This window comes from Mauremys mutica, chromosome 5 (genome assembly GCF_020497125.1).
Source record: "Mauremys mutica isolate MM-2020 ecotype Southern chromosome 5, ASM2049712v1, whole genome shotgun sequence".
Classification (NCBI taxonomy): Eukaryota; Metazoa; Chordata; order Testudines; family Geoemydidae; genus Mauremys; species Mauremys mutica.
The window spans coordinates 88,335,571-88,347,869 of record NC_059076.1 but is presented as its reverse complement, the minus strand read 5'-3'; the positions used below and the strand labels follow the sequence as shown (position 1 = coordinate 88,347,869).

Genomic DNA, 12,299 nt, shown 5'->3' with positions numbered 1-12,299 from the left:
AAAACGATCTCAGCATTCTGAATGGAAATGAGTGGAAAAAGCTTGCGTTTGTTGAGGCTAGAGAAAAGGATTTTGTGGTAATCGAGATGCAAGATCATGTGATCGTGGATAAGTTTTAGCTGTGTGGATGGATAGGAAAGGCTTTATCTTAGAGATGTGATGCAGAAAGAATTGGCAAGATTTAGACATAGACTGGATTTGAAGACCTAGAGGGAGGTCTGAGTCAAACAGAGTTATATGCCCGAATGACAGGTAGGATAATGGTTTTTCCACAGTGAGAAAGGAGGTAACGGGGGTGAGGGGTTTGGAGGGAAGATTAAGAAATCTGTTTTAAACATATTGAGCTTGAACTGACAGCTAGACATCCATGAGCAGATGTTAGAGAAACAGGCCAAGATTTTAGTGTGCAAAGACACACACAGGTCTGGAGTAGAGAGGTACATCTGTGAATTGTCAGCATGGAGATGTAATAGAATTTGTATTTGCAGATGAGATTACTCAGTGATAAGAGGGAGGGAGAAGAGAAGGGGAGCAGGAACAGAACCCTGTGGAGCCCCTAGAGAAAGCTGGAGGGCAGATGAGGAATATTCTCCAAAGGACGCACTGAAGGAGTGATTAGAGAGGTAGAAGGAGAACTAGGAGAGGATAGTCATGGAAGTAAAGGGAGGACAAGACCTCAAGAGGAAGAGCATGGTCAACAGTGGCAAAGGCATCTGAAAGGTCAGTGAGCATGAGGATGGAGTACTGGTTCTGATTTAATCTTCCATAAAAGCTGAGATCGGGGAGTCAATACATGCAGCAAGTAGTTGAGATCTCTTGTGGAGTGGGCCTGGAGTTTGAAGTGAGTGATCAGGGCTATAGATTTGGAGCCAAAACTAGAGATGGAGCAGAAGAGCCTGTAAAAAAGAAAAATCATTGGTGCTCATTTAAAAACTACACACCCAGCAGATTAATCGATGCTCAAATCCTGGCTAACACTCAGAACTTGTCTTGCAAAACAGAAGGAGCCCCTGCAGTATAAGCTTGTGAGCATCTGCTGAAGAAAGCTCAAGTATCTACAAATGTGAATATGTAAAAATTCACAGGAAGGAACTTAACTCAGACTCACAACATGTACTTATGAATTCATTCAGCGTATCTGTAACTATTTACCTGAAGAAGAGCTCTCTGTAAGCTCAAACGCTTGTCACTCTCACCAGCAGAAGTTGGTCCAATATATTACCTCACTCACCTTGTATCTCTTAATATCATGGGTTAATATCCAACATGACTACAGTAATACTGCATACTGTTTATATAGCTATATTCACTATGTATATATTAAACTGTAAAGATATTCCAGTATTTATATACAAGTACCTTAATGGTCACTTTATCATAATAATTTTCTTAGTTTAAGGGTTAAGTTAATCAGTGAAACAACCTAACTGTAAGTTAATGTTTTTTCAGTGAAAATTAACTTCCTGTAGTTGTAACAAACATGCAGAAATGTTATATCTGTAGGAACTCATGTGGGGACAAGTTTTGCTTTCATTGATGTCAGTTGCAAAATTTCCATTTATTGTAATGGATGTTGAATCTGTCCCTAAATGAAATAGCCATGTGCAATCTTCCAACTGGTGTTTATTCCCTGGTCATTACTACTGATTGTAACAGTACTAATGCAAATATGGTTCTTTTATTCAATAGGGTATCACATTTGATGAGTTCAGATCATTTTTCCAGTTTTTGAACAACCTAGAAGATTTTGCAATTGCAATGCAAATGTATAATTTTGCAAATCGTTCTATAGGACAAGGTGAGAATTATTACTTTTTTGTTAGTAAGTGATAAAAGCAGATCTTTTGTGCAACTTGTCCTGCACTTGTCCTAACAATTGTTCATCATAACTGGATATTACCAGGAAAATAGGATATAACTGTATCACTGAGAGTTTTACTTGATATTTGAAAATAAAAATACATCTGCTGTTTATCAGAAGATAGTGCTGTCTTTTTCACCACTTTAGGTGAACATTGTAATTTAAACAGATGCCATCAGTGCAACCTAATTTAATCATTCTTTTTCCTTTAAAAATTGAAAAATATTTAGCTGAATTTGATTAATACTAATGATTTCCTTATTTTGCTAATTAATGTTTTATTTGTGTGCCTAGAGATCTGTTGCAATTTTAGAAGATATTATACATACAATTCATAGACTCATAAACTTTAAGGCCAGAAGAGACCATTGTGACCATCTATTCTGATCACCTCATAGGCCACATAACCTCACCAACCACCTCTTGTAATAGATCCATAATCTCTGGCTGAATTACTGAAATCCTCAAATCATGATTTAAAGACTTCCAGTTACAGAGAATTCACCATTTACTCTGCTTTAAACCAGCAAGTGACCTGTGCCTGATGCTTCAGAGGAAGGAAGAAAAACCCCAGGGTCTCTGCCAGTCTGACCTGGGGGAAAATTCCTTCCGGACCCCAAATATAGCGATCAGTTGGACCCTGAGCATGTTGGCAAGACCTCCCAGACAGACACCTGGGAAAGAATTCTCTGTAGTAGAGCCTTCCCTATCTACGACCATTGGGGATTTTGCTACTAGCAGTTACAGATGGGCCACATGCCATTGTAGGCAATCTCATCATATCAACCCCTCCATAAACTTTTCTTGAAGCCAGTTAGGTTTTTTGCTCTCCTTGGAAGACTGTTCCAGAACTTCACTCCTCTGATGGTTACAAACATTCATCTAATTTCAAGCCTCAACTTGTTGATGACCAGTTTATATCCATTTGTACTTGTGTCAACACTGGCACTTAAATAACTCCTCTTCCTCCCTGGGATTTATCCTTCTGATGTATTTATAGAGAGCAATCATATCTCCCTTCAGCCTTTGTTTGGTTAGGCTAAATAGGCCAAGCTCCTTGTATCGCCTCTCATTAGTAGGTTTTCCATTCCTCTGATGATCCTAGTAGCCCTTCTCTGCACCTATTCCAATTTGAATTCATCTTTCTTAAACACGGGAGGCCAGAACTTCACACGCTGTTCCAGAGCAGCAAAGAGTCCTGTGGCACCTTATAGACTAACAGACGTTTTGGAGCATGAGCTTTCATGGGTGAATACCCACTTTGTCAGATGCATGTTCCAGAGGTCTCACCAGTGCCTGTGTAATGGCAATAACACTTCCCTGTCTCTACTGGAAAAACCTCGCCTGATGCATCCTAGGATTGCATTAACATTTTTTCACAGCTTCATCACAATGGCGGCTCACAGTCATCCTGTGATCAATCAGTACATCCAGGTCTTTCTCCTCCTCTGTCACTTCCAACTGATACGTCCCCAGCATATTATAAAAAATGCTTGTTGTTAGTCCCTAAGTATGTGACCTTGCACTTTATACTATTAAATTTCATCCCATTTCTATTACTCCAGCTTTCAAGATCATCCAGCTCTTGTATAATATTCTAGTTCTCCATACTGGCAGTACCTCTCAACTTTGTGTCATCCTCAAATTTTATTAGCACACTCCCACTTCCTGTGCCAAGGTCATGAATTAAAATAAGAGTGGTCCCAACACCTATCCCTGACAAACTCCACTAGTGACCTCCCTCCAGCCTGACATTTCACCTTTCAGAATGTCCCGCTGGAGTCTCCGCTTTCATCAGTTCCTTATCCACCTTTCAGTTCTCATATTAATCCATATCTTCTCCAATTTAACTAATACTTTCCCATGTGAAACTGCATCAAATGCCTTATTGAAATCCAAGTAGATTAGATTGCTGCCTTTCTTTTGTCTAAAAAATCAGTTATCTTCTCAAAGAAAGAGCTCAGGTTGGTCTAGTACGATCTGCCTTTTATAAAACCATGTATTTTATTCCAGTTACTGTTTTCTTCTATGTCCTTAACTACTTTCTCTTTCAGAATTTGTTCCAGGCCCTTGTATACAGTGAGGTCAAACTAACAGGCTTCCTGATTTGTTTTTTTCCCCTTTCTTAAAAATTGGTACTATATTAGCAATTCTCCAGTAATAGGGTAGGACACCCAATTTTACAGATTCATTAACTCCCCTCTATCCCTCCCCTCCATCAATGTTGTCCTCAAATAATCTTGCTTCATTTGTTAAAGAAAATACATACATAAGTGTAGATTTGGCCTCGTATTTGCAATACTTACAACTTTCAAACAGTTACCACATATTTCTCAGTTCCTTCTCATAGTGCCTATTGGATACAATTTTCCATGTTTGGCTTCTGCCCACAGGTATGTGCGGGGTGAGCAATGGCGCATAAAAAGCCCATAGTGAGGGGGTGCATGTTATAAACTTGAACAGTTGATTGGATCATAAAGTTATAAGCAACTGAAAAATTGCTTCTAAACATACTCAGAATTATCTGCTTCTGATCAGGCTCAATCTTTCATCTCCAAACTTGGTACACCACCTAACATGTGTACCAATAGGGCTTTTGTCTTTGGATAGTGGATCAAGGAAAGAGCTTAGAGGGGAAGTGCCACCTAAATCTAAGGTCCCTTATATATAATACAAGTGTGATATACTGCATCAGATCTCTGTTATGATATGCTTTCCAATTATATGATTACACACAATATAATATATTTTGTAAATTGTAATCTATGAACTAAATTCTCTGCTGGTGTAAATTAATTGATTTCAATTAATCTGCATCAGTTTTCACCAACGAAGAATCTGACCCTATATTTTTTTTCCTATACAACTTTTGATATCCTTGCTTTTGACTGCTTAAATGTGCAAACATAACTTAGCAATAACATCATTTTTGCATTTCATTACATATAGTTCACTAGGAAAGTTTATGCTGAAGAAGGTATATCACAACATGTAAGCTTTTATGATATATTGAGAAATTAGAACACATAATGACTTCTGTGTTTTACTTTTTTCTTTTGATGTGTTGTTTACATAGATGAATTCAAGCGTGCTGTGTATGTAGCTACAGGCCTGAAGCTTTCAGCACATTTGGTGAACACAGTCTTCAAGATCTTTGATGTTGACAGAGATGACCAGCTGAGTTATAAAGAATTTATTGGCATTATGAAGGACAGATTGAATCGAGGGTTCAGGGTAAGAATATGTTTATTTTAATTGATTCAGAATTGCCAAAGTAGTGAAAGTAGCCTGTGCACTAACAGCTGATTGAATCTTTATATTTTGAAAGACTTAGGAAACAGTCTGGAAGATTAATCTCTTCCTGATTTGTAGAAGTTTGTTATTCTGGGAGAACCATAGATGGGGGGCAAGGTGTGCCTTTACACTACAAGACCACCTCGGAAGTGCAGAGTGCTCTCCTGTACACGCTGCCATTTCTGCTGGTTGGTGTGGAGTGGTTTGGAGCTGGAGGTTTTAACAGGTACTGTGTTTGCGCCTGGACCATTGGCAGAGGAGGAAAGAGGAAGGTGCCTTTCACCTCAGGCGTTGTGTATCTGTGCAAAGGCAGTTACTGACAATGGGTGTGTGCAACAGATACAGCTGATCAAGGTTTTAATTAGTGAAATTAACAGTTAGTGAAATCATGCTGAGTATGATTAGCTGCAAGTGTTGCCATGGACCAAACTATATTTATGTGTTCAGCACCAGTTGTTAAGACTCTCTTTTCAGTAGCAGCTGTGAGGGTTGGCATTTTTTGTTTGTTTGTTTTTGTATAAACAAGGTTATTGTGGCCCAAAGCTACTTTTTGATAATTTAGGTCTGTTTCTAGCAGATTTAAAGTCAACATTACAACCCAGGAAGATGGGTAGGGAATAGGAAATCACTTGCTAAAAGTTGGGGAAAATGAGCCTGTAAACTGACTGAAGCATTGCCATGGGGCAGGTCTGTAAACCTCACTACTCTCTACACTCTTCCCAGTCCACCAGCAAAGGAAGGGAATTTGGGGAGTGTCAAAGTTTAAAGGAGAATTTTTAAATAACATTGGACAATTGGGACCTACAACTGAACATCATTGCATAGTGGTGTTATGCGATTGCATAGCTATTTTGCTAGACTTATGAGTTGATTTGGGATTTAGAAATAATTTTAGATTTTATTTTTAAATGGAGCAGTTAGAAAAATTCATGCATCATTTTAGAATGACCATATGAAGTCCCACGTTTTTCTGTTTTTTATATAGCAATATCACAAATTATTTATTTAAATTTAGTTTTTAAATGTAATATGCTCTTTTCAAACTGACAATATAACCATTTAGATACAAGCTTTAAACTCATACAATAGAGTACAGTACTAGTTAAATTGAAATTTTGATTTGTTTTTTCATATTTTACCCACTGTGTTACTCACTTTTAAAGTAGAATAGCTTTCTAAATTGACTAATTAATGTTAAGTCTTGTGTAGAAGGTGATGTTGAATCTTGTAGGTGACCTGGCTTTCTTTGTTGTATTTTGACCCTGTGAAGAAAACATGTTGATGACATTCCTTCAGAAGTGGTGACACCAATGTATTTCCTGCTGATGCTCAAACCATTTTTTTTTCTTGATAGTGTGGAAGTATAGTTGTTTTATAACCATTAGAATAAGTTTAACTGCATGATTAACTGTGTTAACTAATTGTAAATGTGTAGTATATGTTAACTTAAGCAGTGCATAGAGTAGTTACTAAATAATTCTTGTGACTATAGAGTATATGTAGGCTTCTTTTTAATATTATTAAAAAGCAGGACAGAAATATAAGCTTTAAAAGTCATCTTCGTCAGACACTATTTTGCTTTCCATGTACCATACTTTCCTTATAGGCAACTTGAAAAGCTCTTGGCTCACAAAATAGGGAGTATACTGCACACACTAGGCTAGATTGTAAAAGCAGCAAAGAATCCTGTGGCACCTTATAGACTAACTGACGTTTTGCAGCATGAGCTTTCGTGGGTGAATACCCACTTCTTCAGATGCAAGTAGTGGAAAATTGCATCCGAAGAAGTGGGTATTCACCCACGAAAGCTCATGCTGCAAAACATCAGTTAGTCTATAAGGTGCCACAGGATTCTTTGCTGCTTTTACAGATCCAGACTAACATGGCTACCCCTCTGATACTAGGCTAGATTGTGATACCTTTACTCAGACTGAGTGGCACCTTGCTCCACAAGTGATCCATTGATTTCAATGGAACTACTCTAGGAATCAGGTGCTACTCACTGTGTGTAAGGGTATCAAAATTTGGTCCCATACTATAGGGACAACAATGATATAGTCATTTTTATTTTTTCATTTTATTTATTTATTTTTCTTACAAGGGTTATAACTACCCAATGCCTTGTCATATGATTCCTAAAAATATATTATTTCCCCCGGGAAAGTAGAACTCCAGGACACTCTCAGAAATAAACTTCATGATGCGAGTATCAGTTTTGAGCAAGGTTTCAGAAATAATGCAGAAAACATGTCAGCATTTACCATGTGTAAGTAATGGTGTCTGCTGTAAACCTCTTGCAGAACTCTTTTTTTTTTTTTTAAATAAAGTCCAATAAAAAACAAACAAACATTATTGAGTTGGGGGGGAGGGATTGCTTAGTGTTTTGTGCACTGGCCTGCTAAACACAGCGTTGTGAGTTCAGTCCTTGAGGGGGCTACTTAGGGTTCTGGGACAAAATCAGTACTTGGCCCTGCTAGTGAAGGCAGGGGCCTGGACTCAATGACCTTTCAGAGTCCCTTCCAGTTCTATGAGATAGGTATATCTCCACTGTTTTAGAATTAAAAGGAAAAAGGGCATAGCATGTAGCACCTTACTGCTTTTTAAGTGCCCCAAGTGGCAGGAAGTATCTATGATCTTTCAAGCTGCAGAAAGTTGCAGATATGGCCTCAGTGGCCAGGATAATTTCTTTCCAACTAATTTGACCTTGCAGAATTATACAGTATTTATTTCCAAAGCAAGTACAGTGTAACTTTAGCCACGATTATTGTCACATTTATAGTGTGCTGAAGCAGTTGTATCATGCTAAACTGAAATTAACATATAAGTAACAAAGCTAAGGGATGATAGGAGGGGAAACAGCACAATAAAGATAATGGGTTTCAAGAAGTGAAACTTTAGTAAACTCAGGGAATTGGTAGGTAAGACCATGGGAAGCAAGTGTAAGGAGAAAAACAGTTCAAGAGAAATGGCAGATTTTCAAAGATACATTATTAAGAGCACAAGAGCAAACTATCCCACTGCATAGGAAAGATGGAAAGTATGGCAAGAGATCACCCTGGCTTACCAAGGACATGTTCGATTATTTGAAACTCAAGAGTCCTACAAAAAGTGGAAACTAAATCAAATTACAAAGGATAAATATAAACAAACAATGCAAGCAAGTGGTGACAAAATTAGAAAGGTCAAGACACAAAATGAGTTTGAATTACCTAGATAAAGGGTAACACGAAAACCCCAAGGATAGGGTAGGTCTGTTAATTCAGTGGGGGAAGAAGAACAATAACAGGAAATATGGAACTGGCAGAAATGCTAAATGACTTTTATGTTTCAGTTTTCACTAAAAAGATTAGTATCAATTGGATATCGAACTTAATGAATGCCAATGAAAATTAGGCAAGAGCAGAGGCCAAAATAAGGAAAGAACAAGTTAAAAAAGTTAGATGTCTTCAAGTAACCAAAGCCTGATGAAGTACATTCTAGAATACTCAAGAAGCTGACTGAGGAGATATCTGAGCCATTAGCAATTATCTTTGAAAAGTCATGGAAGATAGGACAGATTCCGGAGGACTGGAAAAGGGCAAATATAGTGCCCATATATAAAAAAGGAATAAGGACAACCCGGGGAATTACAGACCAATCAACTTAACCTCAGTACCCATAAAGATAACGGAGCAAACAATTAAGCAATCAATTTGCAGACATCTAGAAGATAATAAGTCAGCATGGATTTGTCAAGAACAAATAGTGTCAAACCAACCTAATAGCTTTCTTTGGCTTGTGGATAGGGGGGAAGTGGTAGATGTGGTATATCTTGACATTAGTAAGGCTTTTGATACTGTCTCACATGATCTTCTCATAAACAAACTAGGGAAATACAACCTAAATGGAGCTCCTATAAGGTGGATGTATAACTGGTTGGAAAACCATTCCCAGAGAGTAGTTATCAGTGATTCACAGTCAAGCTGGAAGGGCATAACGAGTGGTGTCCCATAGGGATCAGTTCTGGGTCCGGTTCTGTTCAATATCTTCATCAGTGATTTAGATAATGGCATAGAGAGTACAATTATAAAGTTTGTAGGCGATACCAAGCTGGGAGGGGTTGCAAGTGCTTTGGAGGATAGGATTAAAATTCAAAATGATCTGGACAAACTGGAGAAATGGTCTGAAGTAAATAGGGTGAAATTCAATAAAGACAAGTGCAAAGTACTCCGCTTGGGAATGAACAATCAGTTACACACATACAAAATAGGAAATGACTGCCTATGAAGGAGTACTGCAGAAAGATATCTGGGAGTCATAGTGGATCACAATCTAAGTATGAGTCAACAGTGTAACACTGTTGCAAAAGAAAGCGAACATCATTCTGCATATGCGGGAGTGTTGTAAGCAAGACACAAGAAGTAATTCTTCTGCTCTATTCCACTCTGATTAGGCCTCAACTGGATTATTGTGTCCAGTTCTGGGTGCTACATTTCAGGAAAGATGTGGACAAATTGAAGAAAGTCCAGAGAAGAGCAACAAAAATGATTAAAAGTCTAGAAAACATGATCTGTGAGGGAAGATTGAAAAAAAACTGGGTTTGTTTAGTCTGAAGAAGAGAAAACTGAGGGGAAACATGATAACAGTTTTCAAGGATACAAAACTGTACAAGGAGGATGGAGAAAAATTGTTCTCCTAACGTCTGAGGCTAGGGCAAGAAGCAGTGGGCTTAAAAGGCAGCAAGGTAGGTTTAAGTTGGACATTAGGAATAACTTCCTAACTTTCAGGGTGATTAAGCACTGGAATAAATTGCCTAGCAAGGTTGTGAAATCTCCATCTTTGGAGATTTTGAAGAGCAGATTAAACAGACACCTGTCAGGTATGGTCTAGGTAATGTTTAATCCTGCCTTGAGTGCTGGAGACTGGACTAGAAGACCTCTCGATTCTAGAAGACTTTCTAGTCCTACGATTCTATGAAGTGTTTTTTAATAAATATAATGATGTGTAAAGTCCATAGCAAGTTTTGCAAATTCCATTTGCTAAGAACATAACTGGGTGAGACTAATAGCCCTCTAGCCCAGTATCCTGTCTTCTGACAGTGGCCAGAACTAGATGCTCCAAAGTGAATGAACAGAACTGAGCAATTATTGAATGATCCATCCGCTATCATCCCCAGAGCATGGGGTTGCGTCCGTGAACAGCTTGGCTCAGAGCCGTTGATGGACCTATCCTCCATGAACATATCTAATTGTTTTTTGAATCCAGTTATACTTCTGTCTTTCACATAATCTTCTGGTAATGAGTTTGACAGTTTGACTGTGCATTGTGTGAAGAAGTACTTCCATGTGGTTGTTTTAAACCTGCTGCCTATTCATTTCATTGGGTGACACACACCCCTTGGTTCTTGTGTTATGTGAAGGGGTAAATAACATTTCCCTATTCACTTTCTCTATGCCATTCATGATTTTATAGACCTCTCTCATATCCCCCCTTAATCATCTCTTTTCTAAACTGAACAGTCCCAGTCTTTTTAACCCAGGGGTCCCCAATGCGGTGCCCGCGGGGGCATCTAAATGCACCTGCATCCTGGCCGGTGGTCGAGCATCCACCGAAATGCCACCGAAACTCGGCGGCATTTTGGCGGTTACGCCTCTCGATGATGCCACTTGCCACTGACAAGCAACGTCATGGAGAGGCATCGCCGCCGAAATTCGGCAGCATTTCGGTGGATGCTCGACCACCGCCACAGTCCTTCGTCTGGTGCCCGCCAGATGAAAAGGTTGGGGACCACTGTTTTAACCTCTCCTCATATGGAAGTTGTTCCATACCTCTAATCCTTTTAGTTGCCCTTCTCTGTATTTTTTCCAATTCCAATATACCTTTTTGGAGATGGGGCAACCAGAATTGCAGCCAGTATTCAAGGTGTGGACATAACATGGATTTATATAGTGGCGTTATGATATTTTCTGTCATATTGTGGATCCCTTTCCTAATGGTTACTAACATTCTGTTAGCTTTTATGGATAAAAGAAGACTAATATCTTCTGCTGATACAATATTTTATATCTGCAGAGAAGTATTTGGTGGGTCAAACTTTATGAAGGTCAAATTTAAACTTATAAAGTCCAGTTTTAATATTTTAATGTGAAATACCATACACCCACATAAGTCACATCAGTCTTTGTTATTAGCTAAAAATATCTAATAAGAAAGCGCAGTAGAAACTAAATAACAGCAGGCATCTGTTTGGAGTGTGGCTTTTCTAAATGGCAATTCTTTTCTGTATAATAAGTAGTTCTTGCAATTATAGATGATTCCCCTCAATCAGAGGCCCTCCTGTATTGTAGCTTCTCATGTTAGTTATAAAACCCAGCAGTTTTTACTGTAGTTTCTCATAATAGCCAAGTAAGCTTCAATTTGCTACATTTTAGAAAGATCTTGCAATTGTACCTTTGAATTGACATGTCATGTGACTGTTTTGACATAGTTATGGTGATTAATAAGAGTAAAAAATCCTCTTCACTTTGAGTGCTGCCTTGAAAGGAAAAATAATATTCTGTTCTTTTGATTAGTTGTTAAAGCAATATTTCCTAATAATTGAGATTGTTTAAAAATTCTGTTTTATTGAGGATGTTTTGCCTGAAAGAAGCTTATGGTTGTTACAATTAATAGTAAGTATTTTAGCACAAAGTGTTCTGTGGCCACATTAAGCCTGAATAAAGCAAGTGCACTTAGTAAAGCAACAGGCTAAGTGAAACTGGAATTCTAAAAAGATACTGCCAGGACTGTGGGTTTTACTCTATATAAGGGATCATTTACTTGAATGTCAGTTAAAGGACAGAAAGTTATGGGGATGGAGAGAGGGCCGATACTAATCTTTATACAGAATTAACAAGTTTACACAGTCATTTTCTGTTCCATTGTCTTACACTGTCTACTTGTCTAACTGGATTACTTAACACTATAAATTAGATGTCTGTAACAATTAAAACATTATGTAAACTAAATTTCCAGTACCTGCCTTCATAAATGGAATATTCAAGAAACTAGCATAGACATAAAACAGTTGAATGTCTAATCGGTTTATATTATATAACAAAATGTATCTCTCTTTTTCAAGTATGAGATTTAACATTAAAGGATAACTGTTATAATCTGAGAGAGA

The 12,299-nt window shown here is 38.0% G+C and overlaps 1 protein-coding gene across 2 annotated transcripts in view; it reads left to right on the top strand.

Moving 5' to 3' along the window:
- The window catches only part of MICU3 (mitochondrial calcium uptake family member 3), a 109,353-nt gene that overhangs the window by 88,641 nt on the left and 8,413 nt on the right, over positions 1-12,299 (top strand). For both annotated transcript variants that reach the window (XM_045018660.1, XM_045018661.1), the window contains exons 12-13: positions 1,690-1,798; positions 4,938-5,095. In XM_045018660.1, the coding sequence (XP_044874595.1) occupies positions 1,690-1,798; positions 4,938-5,095 (267 nt within the window). The remainder of the gene's footprint in view (positions 1-1,689; positions 1,799-4,937; positions 5,096-12,299) is intronic.